General features: G+C 37.7%; 1 protein-coding gene across 1 annotated transcript in view; it reads left to right on the top strand.

Moving 5' to 3' along the window:
• The window catches only part of FAR2 (fatty acyl-CoA reductase 2), a 160062-nt gene that overhangs the window by 101200 nt on the left and 40229 nt on the right, over window positions 1-18633 (top strand). Inside the window, exons 3-4 of the mRNA XM_043969308.1 lie at window positions 14735-14910; window positions 17333-17512. Of these exons, the coding sequence (XP_043825243.1) occupies window positions 14735-14910; window positions 17333-17512 (356 nt within the window). The remainder of the gene's footprint in view (window positions 1-14734; window positions 14911-17332; window positions 17513-18633) is intronic.

Genomic DNA, 18633 nt, shown 5'->3' with positions numbered 1-18633 from the left:
TGCTGAGCAAATTCATGGTACTGAGTAGGGGAAGGGGCCTTAGGGACAGTCATTCAGTAAACTGCTGTACTGCAACTCCTCACTAGACATTGTGATTAGGAAAGTTTGATAAATTGATTATGACCATGAAAACCTTGTAGACCTTGCCTAAATGAAGCTAGCTTGAACTATTTGGTACTGTGGGCCAGAAAATTCCATTCTATAACAAAAGTTACTTAGAGCTCCAAACATGATTAACCAATTTATTAGGAAGTTGAGGGATCCCTAATTAATTAAGTCTAATATCTTCCTCCTGATCAGGGACCCCTCACCTTGGGTACAAGCTACTTTTATATACTTGGAAGAACACTAAAAATAGAATGAGGTAGTACAACTCCATGACTGGTTAATACCAGAAGTGAGGAAAACTCTCTATGTAAGTTTAACAAAGATAAAAGACAAAATATGAGACTGAATAAATTGTAGTAGAAACTAGGGTTAAAATATTTATGGTATCTTCTAATTGCAGTAGCAAATAATAATAATAAAGATTTCTCAGAATGACATGGAACTTTTACAAAAATTGACCATATACTAGGGCACACAGATGTTGCAAACAAATGTAAAAAGGCAGAAATAGTTAATATGTCATTTACAGACTATAAAGTGATGAAAATATTCATTGGTTCAGAAACTACAAACAGAAGACATGTATCAAAATGGAGATTTAACAATGAAATCCTAAATAATGAGTGGGCAAAAGAACAAATCAAAGAAATAATTAATTATTATGTGAAAGAAAATGACAATGATTAAACATACCAAAAGGTCTGGGATAGAGCTAACGTAATCCCCAAGGGGGGAAAACCATATCTCTACAAGCATACATTAACAAAAGAGAAAAAGACAGAATTGATGAACTGAACATGCATTTTTAAAATGCTTAAAGTCAGAAATAGACCAACCTAAATTAAGCACAAAAGAGGAGATATTTATAATTGATAAATAAATTGAAAACAAAAAAATAGAAATTATAGATAAAACTAAAAGCAAGTTCTTTGAAAAGATTAGTAAAATTGATAAACCTCTAGTTAATCCAATTAAAAAGAAGAGAGAAAATGCAATAAATAAAATAGTAAATGAGTAAGGTGAAACACAACAAAACCAAAAAAATAAAAAGAAGAATCAGAACATAGTATGCAGTTATATGCTATCAAAACTGAGAACACAAAAGAAATAGATGAATACTTTTAAATATAGAAATTACCCAAACTATCAGAAGAACTAGAGAACTAGATCTTTCTATAAAGGAATTGCCAAAAGAAGAAAAAACCTCCTAGTCCTGATGGATTTATAGGAAAATTCTATCAAGTAAAAAACAATAAATACCCAAACTTCAAAAATTATTCTCAAAAATGAATAAAGAAAGCACTCTACTAGAATCTTTTTATGAGACACCTATAGTTCTAATACCTAAACCAGGGAAACAAAACCTAGGAGGAAAAGTATAGGCCAATATCATTACTGAGTATTGACTCAAAAGTTTTAAACAAAAACCTATCAGACAGAACACAGCAATTTATCCAATAAGTCATTCATTATGACCAAGTGAAATTTATCCCAGGGATGCAAGAAGGGTTCAACATTAGAAAAATAACCAAAAGCACTAGAGCAACTCAAAAGATTCATAAAAACATTCTTGTATGTTTAAAAAAATAACCGGGGCAGCTAGGTAGCACAGTGGATAAAGCACCGGCCCTGGATTCAGGAGTACCTGAGTTCAAATCCGGCCTCAGACACTTACTAGCTGTGTGACCTTGGGCAAGTCACTTAACCCCCATTGCCCCGCCCCCCCCAAAAAATAATAATAACCTACAGGGCAGCTAGGTGGAGCAGTGGATAGAGCACCGGCCCTGGAGTCAGGAGTACCTGAGTTCAAATCCAGCCTCAGACACTCACTTACTAGCTGTGTGACCCTGGGCAAGTCACTTAACCCCAGTTGCCTCACTAAAAAAAAAAAACCTACAAAGTATAGATATCAAGGGATCTCTTTTTAATATTGGAAATATAATAGAATCTAACACTAAATTCAAGTACAAGGGGGCAGCTAGGTGGTGCAGTAGATAAAACACTGGCCCTGGATTCAAGAGGACCTGAGTTCATATCTGGCTTCAGACTCATGACACTTACTAGCTGTGTGACCCTGGGCAAGTCACTTAAACCTCATTGCCCCGAAAAAATAAAATAAAATAAAATAAAATAAAATAAAATAAAGTACAGTAGAACCTTTCTCAATAAATAAGGGAGTGAAGCTAGGATGAAGCCACTCTTCCCCATTATTATTTGACAGAGTTCTGTTAATGATTGCAACAGCAATAAGACAAGAGAAAGAAATTGAAGATACATAAGGACAGGTAAAGAGGAGATAAAACTGTCCATATCTGCTGATGATATGATTGTATATTTGGAAAACTCTAGGAAATAAGCAAAGATATTGAGACCATAGCTTCAGCAAGTTGCAGCTTACAGAATATACCTTCAAAAATCAAGAGCATCTCAAGTTAGTAGGTTGTTTTATTCACTATCTCTTTGCCCAAATTCTTCCAATGACTTTGATCTAGACCATGTCTCCTCCAATCCTTATAAGTAGACCATAAGCTATTGTCTCATATCTCTTCTCCCTTTTCCAACCAAACTCCTAGAAAAATCTTTGCACATTCATTGGTCTTTATGGTGAGGGGTGCTGTATTGTCCCTCTCTTGATTCTAGTAACTCCATTTTAGAATTAGAGTACATTTGGTTTATATGGAAAGTCATATCTATTCCCTATATTTTCATTCACCTCTACTCAAGGTCTGCCAAAAGATCGAGTCTACTCTCTCAGATTCCAGGGCAAATGACAAATCTCTGTATCCTTCCCTAGAAGAATATATAACAAACTACCCCCCATGCAAGGACAGTGACAGATTGTTTATGAACATAGGAGAATGTCTATATCCTTTTGTATGGATTACAAATACCTGTGGGAAATAGTACTTATTTCAGAAGCTTACTTACTCCATAAGAATTTCTCTTTTCTATGGCCAACTGATGCTTCTCCAAGTCTTGATACATAACTGAACAAAATAAAGCTTTTTACTGATTTATACTCTAAACTGTAAGTAGAGGATCTTCTCCCCTCCCCCCCACGACATTTCTAACTTCCTTTCCTCTCACTCACTTTTTAGGTTTTTGCAATCTGATTTTTGATCTCACACTGCTGAAACTGCTCTCTTCAAAATCATCAATGATCCTTTAATTGCCAGATCCCAATACTCAGTTGCCTTATCTTAATCTCTCTATAGATTTTGACACTATTGATCATCTTCCATTCCTAGAAATACTCACCTCTCTAAACTTTCACTGTACTTTCTCCCTCAGTCTTTTTACTAGATCATCACCTATGGAAATAACCTATTGCTATATGTGTTTAATGTCTTTCCTCTGCCATCTTGGCTCCACCTCCTATAACCTATTGCTATGTCTGAGGCGCTCTCTCTCTCTCTCTCTCTCTCTCTCTCTCTCTCTCTCTCTCTCTCTCTCTCTCTGTATATATGTGTGTGTGTGTGTGTGTGTGTGTGTATGTCTGTATATGTACATATATATGGATTGTTGGTGCAAAGGATCATAGATTTAAAGGTTAAAGGGATCTTACATGTTATTTTACATATGAAGAAACTGAAGTCTAAAGAAGTTAAGTGACTTGCTCAAGGTCACACAGCTAGCTGTGTCAGTGGGAGGATTTGAACCCAGATCTAATTCTTAACCCTCTGTCTTTCTAATTCTTAACCACACTGTCTTTCAGTGGTATTTCTTTACATTTTGAAAAGTTTGGTAACTCTGGAACTGGAAAGTTTACATACCACAAATGGAAATGACACATGAAGGCTGTTTTTATTATATTCACCAGGAGTTTTATCCAGTGGCATCTGGATATACTGAATTATCCAAAATTCTGTATAAACCCAAATTTATGAAGCCTCTTTAATTTACCCACCTATAATCTATAACCAGAGGAGTGACTCTTTAAATATTTATATTTTGTGAAATGTGGAAGCATTCTTAAGCAAGCAAAATTATTTTCTTTTTTTTAAGTGAGGCAATTGGGGTTAAGTGACTTGCCCAGGGTCACACAGCTAGTATTAAGTGTCTGAGGGCAGATTTGAACTCAGGTACTCCTGACTTCCTGACTCCAGGGCCAGTGCTCTATCCACTGCACCACCAAGCTGCCCCTGCAAAATTATTTTCTGAAGGAAAGCTAAAAATAATGACCTGAGGCACAAATTATTGAAAATTTTACCTTAATGAATTAAGGAATTAGAGCAATTATTCATTTTTCTCCGAATAGATAAATATTAGTGAATAAGTAAAACTGTACTTATCTGTCTAGTCAGGAGGGGGTTCCAGTGTCCATAACTCATGCCAAGTTATCCCTTTCCTTGGGCTTGGCCATTCCTATATTGATCATTCTAGATTTAGAAATTTGAACAACCCCTCTAACAATGCATCCAATAAATACGGATGTAACTTATTCTCAGCTGAGTTACAGAATCTCTGGATTCTTCCCCTTGACCAACCCCAAAGTGCTTGGAATACTTAAAGGTATATGAAAGATATGGTTTCTCAGAATCTTAAGAGTTGAAGAAACCTCAGGAGTCACTTAGTTCAAATCCACCCTGAATTAGAATAGTAGCATCCTTAACAAGTGTGGTCTCTAAGCCTCCACTTGAAGATCTTCAGTGGCAGGATTCACTATACTCCAAAATAGCCCATTCTACCCACAGACAGTTCTAGTTGTTCAGACAGTTCTAATTAGTGTAGCACATAGGTTCTAAACTTGTTCTCCCAAGTTCTAGGGAGAATCATGAAGAGCTAATCCAGTATATTTCTACCTAATATCATTTATGTGAAGTAACTAACTAACATCTATTAGATCTTACAAAGGAATATTTACTGAGAAGATTGTAGCAAGGACCAAAGCACAGAAGCATTAATTGTGACTTTCCCCACTATACACCCACTCAATTTCTGGGGAGAGTGGACTCAAAGAGGTTGCTACACAATTCTGAACCATGCCCAAAAGACTATAAAACTGTGCATACCCTTTGACCCAGCAATACCACCACTATATATATCCCAAAGAGATCATAAAAAAGGGAAAAGGACCCATATGTACAAAAAATATTTATAGCTGCTCTTTTTTGTGGTGGCAAAGACTTGGAAATTGAGGGGATGTCCATCAATTGGGGAGTGGCTGAACAAGTTTTGGTATATGAATGTAATGGAATACTATTGTGCTCTAAGAAATGATCAACAGATGGATTTCAGAAAAAAACCTGGACTTACATGAGTTAATGCTGAGTGAAATGAGCAGAACCAAGAGAACATTGTGCATAATATTAACAACATTGTGTGATGATCAATTGTGATAGACTTAACTCTTCTCAGCAATACAATGATCCAAGACAATGCCAAAAGACTCATGGTAGAAAACGCTCTCCACATTCAGAAAAAGAACTATAGAGTCTGAATGCAGATTGAAGTGTACTGTTTTCACTTTTGTTGTTTGTTGTTGTTGTTTGTTCTTTTCTTGCATTTTTCCCTTTTGTTCTGATTCTACTCTTAGAACATGACTAATGTGGAAATATATTTGACATGATTGTACTGTATAACCTATATCAGATTGCTCTCTGCCTTTGGGAGGGGGGAAGGAAGGAAGGGTGGGAGAAAATTTTGGAACTCAAAACAATATCTTTACATGTAATTATAAATAAAATTGTTTTAAAAATTAAAAAAAATAAACAGAGGTTACTACAAAACATCTGACCAGCCTGTTTCCACCCACCGCCCATCCTACCACCCACACACACACACACACAATAAGGGACATTTTTTCCTGACCCTGAGAATCCTTTTCTTTCTCTGCAGACTTCCTACCAAGATCACTAATGGGTGTAACCATAAATGATAGCTGAGTTACTCCATTGCTTATAGAATGTGGTGACAAAGCTGCCAGATCAATTTATTCCTGACTGGTTCAAGCCTCAGGAGTGGCTTCTCACCTGATTTAGCTACCGCTGCTACTAGTTATGTTTGCTGAGGGAGCCTTGGATGACTCAGCTTGTCAAAGATCAGAAGATTGTATCCTGGTCCGTTCTATATCTCTTATACTCATTCATCTAAGATTGGAAAAGAATAAATATAAGAGATGAAAGATACATTTGTTCACAGCCAACTGGCACGCAGATGGGGAGAGAAGACAGCTGATGCCTCTACAGTTACTGCTTCCTAACCTGGAGGTCCATAGCATTTCTTTCTCCTCACTTGAAAGCCTCCAGGGGAAAGAGTGAGAGGTCCTCCTCATGAATCTTTTGTATACACACTCACTTCCAGCTAACTAGCAAATTAAAAATTTTTTGGTTTGGGTTTTTTTGTTTTGTTTTGTTTGGGGTTTTTTTGGGGGGTCACTAAACAAAAAACCAAGAGGAAATAGTCAGAAGGATACATAGAAGTATGCTGTAGTGGAGAGCAGAGTCCTCCGTTATACATACTTGGAAATAGACTACTTCCAGGCATGTATAATATTACACATGCTCTAAGATTTGGACCCACATTGTCAGGTACCCCCAATTATTTTAGGAAATATTTCCTTATATCAAGTTGAATTCTGCCTCCCTTCACCTTCTATCTTATTGGTCTTTGTTCTTTATTTTGCTAAGAAAAATTAATCACATCTCCATAAACCTCTGTTGTTGTTCATTCAGCTGTTTCTGACTCTTTGTGACCCAATGACCATACTGTCCATGAGGTTTTCTTGTCAAAGATACTGGCATGCTTGGTCATTTCCTTCTCCAGTGGATTAAGATAAAGAGAAAATAAGTGACTTGCCCAGGGTCACACAGCTAGTATCTGAAGCTGGATTTGAATTCAGATATCCCTGACTCCAAGCTCAGCACTCTATCCACCAAGCCACCTAGCTGCCTCCAAAAACCTTGTCTACTCCAGCCTAAACTTTCCCTTTTATTTGTAATTACTCCTTACATGGTATGATTTTTAGTTTTCCTAAGTATCAGAGTTATCCTCTTTTAGATGTGCCCTAGCTTGTCAATAACTTTTCTAAATGTTGACTGCTACCCAGAACTGAACACAGCACTTCGAATGTGGTATAAGCAAGGCAGAATTCAACAAGATTAACCTTCATTGTTCTGGACATTTCTGTTAATGAAGCTTAAGATTAAATTAATATGGGTGCAGCTAGGTGGCCTATTGGATAAAGCACCAGCCCTGGATTCAGAAGGACCTGAGTTCAAATCTGACCTCAGACACTTGACACTTAACTAGCTGTGTGACCCTGGGCAAGTCACTTAACCCTCATTGCCCTGCCCCTCCCCCCCAAAATTGAATTTATACGTTTGGATGACAAAATTATGTTGACTTCTATTTAAGCTTGCAATATTCTTGAAATCTCTAAGTATTTTTCACATAAACTGTTAGTTGACCATGTGTCTTCTGTATTATTAATTTTTTAACTCAAGTGTAAGAATTTACATTATCTCTCTTAAATTGAATTATTATTCACCATAACTTAACATTGTATTCTATCTAGGTTTTTTAATTATAATTCTATATTTAGCATACTTACAGTTTTGTGTCTTCCACACATATGATTAATCTTTTTTTTTTGGGGGGGGGGGGCCATGGGGGTTAAGTGACTTGCCCAGGGTCACACAGCTAGTAAGTGTCAAGTGTCTGAGTCTGGGCAGTGCTTTATCCACTGCGCCCTGTATGATTAATCTTAATGCCTTCATCTGAGTTTTCTCCTCTTTAGTCTAAGATTATAGTTACTTATTTGATCCCCATATAACTTTACTAACTTGGACCAATTGTTGCTAGAGATACTCTAGCATGTCAATTTCTGTCCTGAAATATTGTTCTTAGAACTTAATATGATACTCCAGATGTGATCTGACCCAAGTAACCTATGGTTGCCCCTACCTCACTCTAAATAATATAATTCTATTTATGCAAAGACCAAAGTATCCATCCATACCTTCTCATCTTATAAAATTCTTATACACATCTTTCCATAAATCCCCCCAAAACTATGTACCTGAAATGCTGGAAGTTTCCCTATAGGTCTTTTAAAATGTTATGTAGGTCAGTGCAACATATCAATGATCTATCACTTTGAATACATACACCTCCTTTTCTGATAGTATATGTCTTGAATTATATATTTTATGCTACTTCTTATACACTTGTTCCACTGGCAACATGCTATAACTAACCTACAATTATTATGCATCTCTTTATTACCCTTTGAGGTTCCTATGATTTCCATTTTTAAAAAAAATTTTAGTGTTTCATGATAGAAGCCAAATAACATCTCTGAAATGGTATTTATATTCAAAAGACAGATTTTTCTGTCAGGAAGTAGTCCATTCAAGTTCTTTAATATAATTCAACCCACTTTCTTCCCCCTTTTCTTCCTCTCTGATATTATATCTTAAGTGTCTATCCCTGATATATGTACTAAAAAGCTAACTCAACAACAGATCACTCATCAAACTGTTGAAATGCTAATTTCATTCTCTAGGCTTTTTGTTTGTCATATCATAATGTTGACTCATTATAACTTTTGTGTGCATGCATGTTCCAATATGGCTTGAATATCAAATATTTAGATATTAAATATTTAGATATTTGATATAAACGTTTCCTCCTGTTTCCTTTCTTATTCCAGTTGTATTAAATTTACTCATTTACTTTTAAATTTCTTGAAATTGAAATTACCTATTTTATCTTTCATGATTGCTTCAACCCCTTGTTTGGTTAAGAATTCACCCCTAGTCATAGCTATAAGAAGTATCTGATCTTTTCTCTCCTAATTTTTCCTAGTATAACTTTTAATATTTAGTTCAGATGTTAATTTTTAATTTATTGTAATATAGGATATGAGAATTGCTCTAAACCTAACTTCTGTCAGACTATTCTTCTCTTTTACTAGCAATTTTTAGCAAATAGGGAGTTCTCAGGTAATTTATATTTTTTAATTTATTGAACTATGGATTGTTTCTGATTCGTCCTTGTTTAGTCTGTTCCATCAATCTACTTTGCTCTTTTTAACCTCTATCGAATAGTTTTGATGATTACTACTTTATAATACAGCTTGAGTTGTAGAAGTGCTATCTTCACCTTCATTGCTATTTTTTAATTATTTTCCTCAAAACTCTAGTTCTTTTGTTCTTCCAAATAAACTTTATTATTATTTTTGCATACCTCTGCAAAGTATCTTCTTGGTAGTTTGATTGATATAGTACAAGAGCTCTAAATAAAGTTAGGTAGTATCATTTCTACTACACTGGCATGACCAAGCCATGAGCATTGACTAGCTTTCCTGTTATTTAAGTCATTCTTAATTTTTTAAGTGTTTTATATATCTACATTGGTCTTGCCTCTACTTTGGTAGATTGATTCTGAAGTATTTTAAGCATTTTGTTACTATTTTGAATAGAACTTTTCTTTCTTTAGCCCCTTCAGGAAAGATTTTTACTTTATTGAAATACTATTGATTTGGGGGGCAGGGTATAATGTTCTGTGTTAATGAAGCTTTGTTTCCTCTTTAACTGTCTTTCTGCCTTTAATTTTCTTTCTCTTGTCATTACTATTGCTAGCATTGTGAGAATTATTTCAAATAACAGTAGGCAAAGGAAGCATCCAAGAATGAATGAAAGAATGAAGAATTTATTAAGCACTAGCTATGTGTCAAGTACTCTGTAAATACTAGTAAATAGAAATAGATCTTCCACTCAAGGAGCTCACATTCTAATGAATGAGACCACACATATAGGAAGTTTCAGATGTAAGTCAGATGAAAAGGCCCCATGGTCCTAAGGGTACAGCAGCAAAGCAAACAGTAATGTATTTTCTTTATGTCCACTGATAAAAATCATATCTGTTTCTCTGATATTGAACTAGTTGACAGTTTTAAGGACTTTAGTGATGAGAGCATTCTTTTCTGTGTCTTCACAGATATGACTGTACCACCTACAGTTGCCATTGCCAGGCTACCTGTCCACAGGGTTGCCTCCCAGGATGATAGTTATGGAAAGCATGGCTATTCCAAAGGCTCTTGTATTCAGGGTCTTGCAGTGTCTCCAATGGAGTCTGTGAGGAGATCATACTGGAGGCCCAACTTGCCTGGCACATGCTGCCTCCTGTTTGTCCCTCAGGCTGCCCCTAGCTTTGGCTAGGCTAACCCACCTGCTCAATAGATGGTCATTGGTTGGCATATGATAGGCATATCTGACCTTTTTCCATAGGAGTTGCTTCCTTGGATGATGACTGTGAAGACTAGTCTGAAACTGGGAATGTTGTCCTCAGAAGCACTGTCACTGATTGATTTAGATTTTTCTCTAAGGGCTTTTTGAAATCCTATAAATAAGAAAATTATTTTAAAATATTTTCTATATGTTTGTGGAGCTAATTAATTCATAAGGATGGAGTCATTGTCAATATTTCAGTATAAACCTTGCATGATCACTCAACACAATGTTCAATATAATCTACTATGATGGAGTTTTTGTTATAATATCCTTTTTCCCTTTTCTCTAAACTCTATTACTTGGTTAGGAAACTAATCTGAATTTTTATGTTTTTAGAGTTGTTTTCCCTTACATTTTTGTGGTCATTGAATATGTTGTTCTCTTGGTTCTGCTTTCTTTGTTCTTCAACAGTGCATTTATGCACAGTGTTCTAAGATTTCTTTGAATTCCTCGTGTCCATCATACCTTATGCACAATCATACAGCATATGCTACAATTTGTTTGGCCTTTTTCCAAATGATGGTTTCAGTTTTTGGTCACCACAAAACTGCTATTATGAATTATATCCTGCCTCTGACATTGTAAAATAGAGATACAAATTCCCATAATACCTACCTCAGAGTTTTGTTATGAGGGTCAAAAGCTATAATGTATGTAAAGTGCTTTGCAAGAGTATAAAAGCAATATGTAAAAGTCAAATATTAGTAGTATAATATACTTAATTACATTCATATTCTTCACCTCTCCCCAACTCTTCTCCCTCTACTTCAGGAAACCCTTAGTGCTCTGCTTACCCCCATAAAGAAACCCATTGCTTCTTTTGTACTAATTTATCCATCCATCCATCCAACCATTCATTTGAAATTATTTTATTGAATAATTGAAATTAAATGTCAACAGGGATTTCGGAAAGCTCTTAGCTTTACCACAGAAAGATATTCAGATGATGTCTAGTCAAGAGTTAGCAGAGCCATAGTATAGTTCCTGTTGGTGATACAGATGTGTCAATACCAGAGGGAGTAAAAACAATCTTATCCTGGCGGAGCCAAGATGGTGGAGGAAACACAGTGAGCTCTTGAACTCATGACACGATCACTCCAAAAAACATCCAAATAATGCCATAGGACAATGCCTGGAGCAGCAAAACCCACAGAAGAATGTGCTGAAATCATCTTCTAACCAAGAACACCTTGGACGGTCGGAAGGAGGGAGCTACTGTGCTGAGACAGGAGTAGAGCCCAACCCCACAGTCACCCTGACACAGATCCAGTCCCAGGAAGGCTTCACCAGAGAAGGAGACCCCCAGAGCTTCTGAATCTGTCGTCTGGAACTAAGCTCACAGTCTGGTGAGAGGGATGAGCCTTTGGCAGGGGAGAGACTACAGGGGTCTATGCTGGCACTGAGGCAGAACTTGGGTTTTTCACCCCTGCTGGGAACCAGGAGATAGGTTTGAGTAGCAGTGGCCCAGGTCGGGGAGGGGCACAAGCTCGTTGGAGCTGACAACCACAACACACAAAACTGGTTGATTAGCAAGTTGGTCTGGGATTATCTAGGACCAAGCAAGTGAAGAACCTGATCCTCCTTAAATCATACCACCTGGGACTTCTGAAGCTTGGGATACTGCAGTCTGGAAACAGTGTCCCACTCTAAGGAGCTAAAAGTCAAGTAAAAGAAAGGCAAGATGAGCAGACAGAGAAAGGTGAGGACCATAGAAAGTTTCTTCAGTGACAGGGAAAATCGAGGTGCACCCTCAGAGGAAAATGTCAATGTCAGGGCCCCTATATCTAAAGCTTCCAAGAAAAATATGAATTGCTCTCAGGCCATAGAGACATTCAAAAAGGACTTTGAAGATAAAGTTAGAGAGGTAAAGGGAAAAAATGGAAAGAGAAATGAGGGTAATGCAGGAAAAACGTGAGAAAAAAGTCAACAGCTTGAAGAAGAATCTTATCCTTCTACCCAAAGACACTTGAAACAATGAATTGTGTCTTTTTTTTAATGCTTTGCCTTAACTAGAAATGACATTTCCTCTGTCAATTTTCCCTCAAGGCTGTTCTCCATACATATAGTTTATCGTATTGGGGCTGCTGCAGCTACAGTAGACTCTGCTAAGGACTGCTATTGCCAGGGCAGCTAGGTGGCACAGTGGATAGATATAGCACCGGCCCTGGATACAGGAAGACCTGAGTTCAAATCCGGCCTCAAACACTTGACACTTACTAACTGTGTGACCCTGGGCAAGCCACTTAACCTTCAATGACCTGAAAAAAAAAAATAAAAAGGACTGCCATTGCCATCCCCTCTAAGTGCTTCTCCCACCCTTTTGAAATTCACATGGTCACGTTTGGATCAATTCATCTCTATTATTTAGTCACCTAAGATCAGGAAAAAATGCATACAACAAAGACAGAAGAAACAACAGTCTGGGTGCAGAGAACAGGCTGCTCACGCTACCTTTCTCCCAACCTCAGGCTTATAGCAGTTTTTGCCTTGCTCACCTCCAGGGAAAAACAAAGAGCTATCCACATCTAGTTTCAGCTAAGCAACCAATTAAAATGCTTCCCATCACCATACAATAAGCCAATCAAGATACTTGTGCATGTTCTCCTTTGGAGTCAGGGTCCCTCCATTATGCATCATCAAGCATTTCCAGAATCAAGCTTCTACCTTCATGTGGGTTGATACCAGACAGAGCATTCTGCACATGTTCCTCTTCTCCCCACCCCCACCTGATTGCATTTATAAATACAGTATCTAGCTAGCCATCTATGAAACAATTGTGAACAGATTCACTAATTAGAGGCCTGTTTGTATTTCGTTAGCATAAGTAAAAATTTGAGAGGCCTTGTATTCAGTGACAATAGAGGACTAATTCGCTCCAAGGAGATTACAAGGTAGCAATTTGCTCAAACTGTAAAATTAAAGAACATTATTTCTTCTTAATAGACTATATTTCTATGTGAATATGCATGCAAGATGAATTAAGGATTTAGGTTTTGGGGCAGCTAGGTGGCACAGTGGATAGATATAGCACCGGCCCTGGATTCAGGAGGACCTGAGTTCAAATTCAGCCTCAGACACTTGACACTTACTAGCTGTGTGACCCTGGGCAAGTCATTTAACCCTCATTTCCCTGTAAAGAAAAATAATTTGGGTTTTTAAAAAAGCAATAATTGACGAGGTGGAGACTAGATGGCAGAGAGAAGCCAGCAAATTGCCTGAGCTCTCCTGTGGTTCCCTCAAAAAGAACATTAAATCAAGCCTCTAAACAGACTGTGAAACTACAGAACCTACAAAAAGACAGAGAGACACAATCTTCCAACTTGAGATAATTTAGAAGACTTTAGGAAAGGTCAGTCTCACTCGGGCAAAAGGGGAATGCAGCACACCTCAGCACAGCGCAGTGTGGAGGGTGTTGGGGCAAGTCAGCAGGATGCTCTTGGCCACAGCGGAGCAACTGAGGCCCTTTGATCCTGGCTTAGCAAGCTGGTGGCACAGCTGGTCAGTTGTGAGATCTGCCAGCACCAGCTGAGAGGATAGGCTGCTAGCTGGAGGGCCACCCACAGGACAGGTGCAACTGGGCTGGGCCATCCCAGAGCCTGGAGCAAGCACAGGGAACAAGCCCAGGGCAGTGAGAAATCCACAAAACATAGAGACCTCAGAGTAGAAAACCAGTGACACAGCCCCTATACCCCAGCACAAGAAGCTTGAAACAATGACCCTTGTGCCCCAGAAGCAGACCTCAACTTTAAAAAAAAAATAAGCTGGGGCAGCTAGGTGGCGCAGTGGATAGAGCACCGGCCCTGGAGTCAGGAGTACCTGAGTTCAAATCCGGCCTCAGACACTTAACACTTACTAGCTGTGTGACCCTGGGCAAGTCACTTAACCCCAATTGCCTCACTAAAAAAAAAAAAAAAAAAAAGCTACAATATTAGTTAGAAACAGAAGAGGGCTCTTAGCATTGAGAGCTTCTATGTTGACAGGGAAGATCTAAACACAAATTCAGATGAGGACAGTACTCTCAAATTGCCTACATGTGAAGCCTCAAGAGGAAAGATGAATTAGTCTCAAGACCACAAAGCCTTCTTGGAAGAGCTCAAAAAGGATTGGGGGGTGGGGGAAGAGCTAGGTGGTTCAGTGGATAGAGCACCGGCCCAGGATTCAGGACCTGAGTTCAAATCCAGCCTCAGACACTTGACACTAGCTGTGTGACCCTAGGTAAGTAACTTAACCTTCATTGCCCCACCCAAAAAGGGAAAAAAAATCAACAATGATAGTTTTCTTTATTGGGTTTATCAGGAAAGCTAGCCAATTTTCAAGAATGAATTTAGTACGTGTCAAAAAGAAGAGTTAGGTAATGATGAAGTATGTATTGACCTATATGTATGTTTCAGCTTTTTGAAAAGGCCAAAGAAATTTGCCCAGATATCTTCGAGAAGATCAGACCTATTTATTCAGATCTCACAAAGCCAGATTTGGGCATCAGTAAGGAAGATTTAGAGGAGCTCCTGTGCAATACCAATATCATCTTCCACTGTGCAGCAACTGTTCGCTTTGATGATCCACTAAGGTATGTTACCAATTTTTTTTTTAACACTTAGCAATGCAAAGTAGAAAATCATGGCCAATAAACCAAAATATTTGGAGAAATCCATCCAATCCAACAAAATCTGATGTGATCTGGCAAACGGGCTTTGAACCAGACTTCTATATTAAAATAACAACATTAGTTGAGTCAATGGCAGTGACATTTATTTTTTGTTTTATTTCACAACTGCGTTAAGCCTAAGGGACTGGGCCTGTAATGCAGTGTCTTTCTTAGACTGTTCAATTTGTGCTTTGAAATCATCATCATTCAGCTGCAGATTGAGGGCACAAGTTAGAATAAGGTTTGTGGTCATGTGAGGGGAAAGAAGGAGATATATAAAGAGATGTAAAGGTAGAAATTATGAGATTTGGCAATAAATGGGATATGTGAAGTGAGAGTGAGTAGTAGAGGACAACATTAAGATGGTACCCTACGCTCAATAGGGTTAGGCAAGTTGGGTTTGAGGAGAAAGATAATGAGTTCTGTTTAAGGACATAATGATTTTTAAGATACCTATGGAACATTCAATTCTTAACGTCCAAAAGGCAGCTCATGATACAAGACTGAGAAGAGAGGTTTGGGAGGGATGGATATAACCATCTGCAAGTGAAATAGTATAGTGGGAGAAGAGAAGGCCAAGAATACACTCTTAGGGGATATCCATGGTGAGTAGCATGACATGGATGAGCAGCCAGCAACAGAGACTGAAAAGGAATAGTCAGACAACTAAGAATCAAAAAACTAATGAGGAGAGAGGAGGAAAAAGTGATCAACATTATCAAAAGTTGCAGACGAGTCAACATGGATGAAGATTGAGAAAAAGCTGTAAGATTTGGCAATTAAGAAATCATTGGGGGGGGGGGGCAGCTAGATGGCACAGTGGATAAAGCACTGACCCTGGATTCAGGAGGACCTGAGTTTGAATCTGGCCTCAGACACTTGACACATTAGCTGTGTGACCCTGGGCAAGTCACTTAACCCTCATTGCCCCACAAAAAAAGAAGAAGAAGAAGAAAAAGAAATCATTGGGGGTGGGGAGCAGCTAGGTGGCATAGTGGATAAAGCACCAGGCCTGAATTCAGGAGTACCTGAGTTCATATCCAGCCTCAGACACTTTATACTTACTAGCTGTGTGACCCTGGGCAAGTCACTTAACCCCATTGCACTGCAAAAAAAAAAAAAAGAAAAAAAAAAGAAAAGAAATCATTGGTAACTTTGGAGAGGGGAATTTCAGTTGAATGGAAATTTCAGTTGAATTTCACTTGGATGGGAAGTATGCCTATGTAAGGTCATCTATTAAAAGAATGTAGACCCCACCCAAGCTGAGTGGAACACAATAGCTTTCACCTGGTTGTGGTCTGGTGAAAGATAGTCCAGATCTTATCAGTAAAGTCCTTCAGAAGAAACATGAAAAACTTTGAAAGAAGGGGAAGGAGAGCTCTGAATCTCTCAGTTATTAATAATTATTTCTCACATAAAATACTAATTTCACTAAATGATGGGAACCTTGTGGACGAGTGACCACTACTAAGTCATTTGTGCATTGAGTGACCTGTAAATTCCCTTCCAAGTTTGAGTCTTTGATTCTTGGGAGCAGCTAGGTGGTGCAGTGGATAAATCCAACTTCAGACACTTGACACTAACTAGCTGTGTGACCCTGGGCAAGTCACTTAACCCTCACTGCCCTGCCCCCCCCCAAAAAAAAGAAGAAGAAGAGGAAGAAGAGTCTTTGATTCTAGATTCTAAGGTTCCCCTAGACACATTCAATCTGTAGTGCCCTTTATACAAACCTGCTACATTTGCTGGTGCCTGTAATCCATTTCCATGATGTCTGAATTGCAGGTGACTTTGTTGATTTGCCCAATAATTATACTTACATTAAAAGTATTAAAAGAAATTATTCTTCCCTTTTCTCTCATATTTTTCAATAAGACTGTTAAGTATGGTATTTTAGAAAGTGACATGTTCATTGAGTATATCATCATAAAGCAAGTATTAAATACCATATTTTTTCAAATATGATTTACATTATGAAAGTCATTGTGGCATAACAGATAAAGATCTGCCTTTGAAAGAACCCAGGAAGACCTGGATTCAAATCCTCCTATCAATTACTTGATTGCATGTCAGTTAAGCTCTCAATACTCTATCCAGTCTTTAAGATAAGTTGAAGAGAAGGTATCAATCTGCATTTGTAGAAGGAGTTTACTGATCTGGAAGTTCCCTATACCAAAGCAATCAAAGGTTCAGCCCCTATCACTATCCTTATGATTGACATTAGTATTTACTTGGTACAGTTAACATAATCTTTTATATAAATTGATGACTGCAGTAGCTACCATTATAGGAATACAAAAATAAAAACTGAACCCCTTTGGTTTTCTTTCTGCCTAATGTCCTCTAGACATGCTTTGCAACTCAACGTCATTGCCACCCAGCAACTTCTGTTGATGGCCAGCCAGATGCCAAAGCTTGAAGTCTTCATCCATTTCTCCACTGCCTATTCAAACTGTAACTTGAAGCACATTGATGAAATTATCTACCCATGTTCTGTGGAACCCAAGAAACTGATTGATTCAGTAGAGTAAGTTTTATCCAATATGATTTTCCTTATTGCCCCTCTTACCTGTTCTAGTTTTCTATAGAAATTCTTCCATGACACCCAAGATTATGAAGGAATTATTCATGCATGATTATCTTCAATGATGCTGGTTCTGTTTATCTTGTCATTGCCCCTGGCTATTTCAGTGAAGGAAAAAGAATTTGGGGTATGTAGCTATAAGGAAAAGGAGGTTGGAAAAGAGTTAGCAAAATGACAAAAGAAATGCTTAAGCCTCCAAAGATCACATGAGGTACTTTGAGAGTATCAGAAAAGGCAGCATTTCTACATTTTCGAATGAATGTAGTATATCCCCAAAAAGGTGAGATAAGATTGCTTAATAGTGAGTAGTGAGAAAATTAATTGATTAGAATTGATTAGCTAGAACCAGAACAGTTTCTCTTAAGAAAGAACATGGGGGCAGCTAGGTGGTGCAGTGGATAGAGCACCGGCCCTGGAGTCAGGAGGACCTGAGTTCAAATCCAACCTCAGACACTTGACACTTACTAGCTGTGTGACCCTGGGCAAGTCACTTAACCCCAATTGCCTCATTTAAAAAAAAAAACAAAAAAACAAGAAAGAACAGGAATTTCCTTTATCTTTTTGTAATAAACTATTTTTCAATTTTAAGATATTGGGTAAAAGCCATTAGGCCCCTGACCTATCCAAGTGGAGTAATCTTTACTTTCTCTCTAACCATTCAGCAAAAGTGGTTCTCTATTTCTGTTATCCTCTCCAAGGATCACTTTCTTCTAAAGATATTGGCCTGCTCTCAGAAACACTATAATGTATTTCCACATCTGTCTCTTTCCTTTTCTTCTATACTATCTATGTTTCTATAATAAGGCTACTTTATTTTTAAATGTTCCTAGAGAATGCTGAAAGAAGTCTAAAGCATGAGTAATTGACCATTTCAACATGAGGTTGTCTTAAATTGCAGTTTAATTTATTATTGTTCCCAAAAATGCAAAGTGAATTCTGGCAAAAAAAATCCAATGCAATCAGTACAAATGTAATCATTATCTACAAATAGAAGGATAAAACATTCACTTTTCACTCAAAAATATCTAGGACATTGTAGAATCAAAGTTATCTAATGACTTCAG

This window comes from Dromiciops gliroides, chromosome 5 (assembly GCF_019393635.1).
Source record: "Dromiciops gliroides isolate mDroGli1 chromosome 5, mDroGli1.pri, whole genome shotgun sequence".
Lineage (NCBI taxonomy): Eukaryota > Metazoa > Chordata > Mammalia > Microbiotheria > Microbiotheriidae > Dromiciops > Dromiciops gliroides.
Note: the sequence above shows the minus strand (reverse complement) of the source record. Positions and strands in the feature narration are given on the sequence as shown.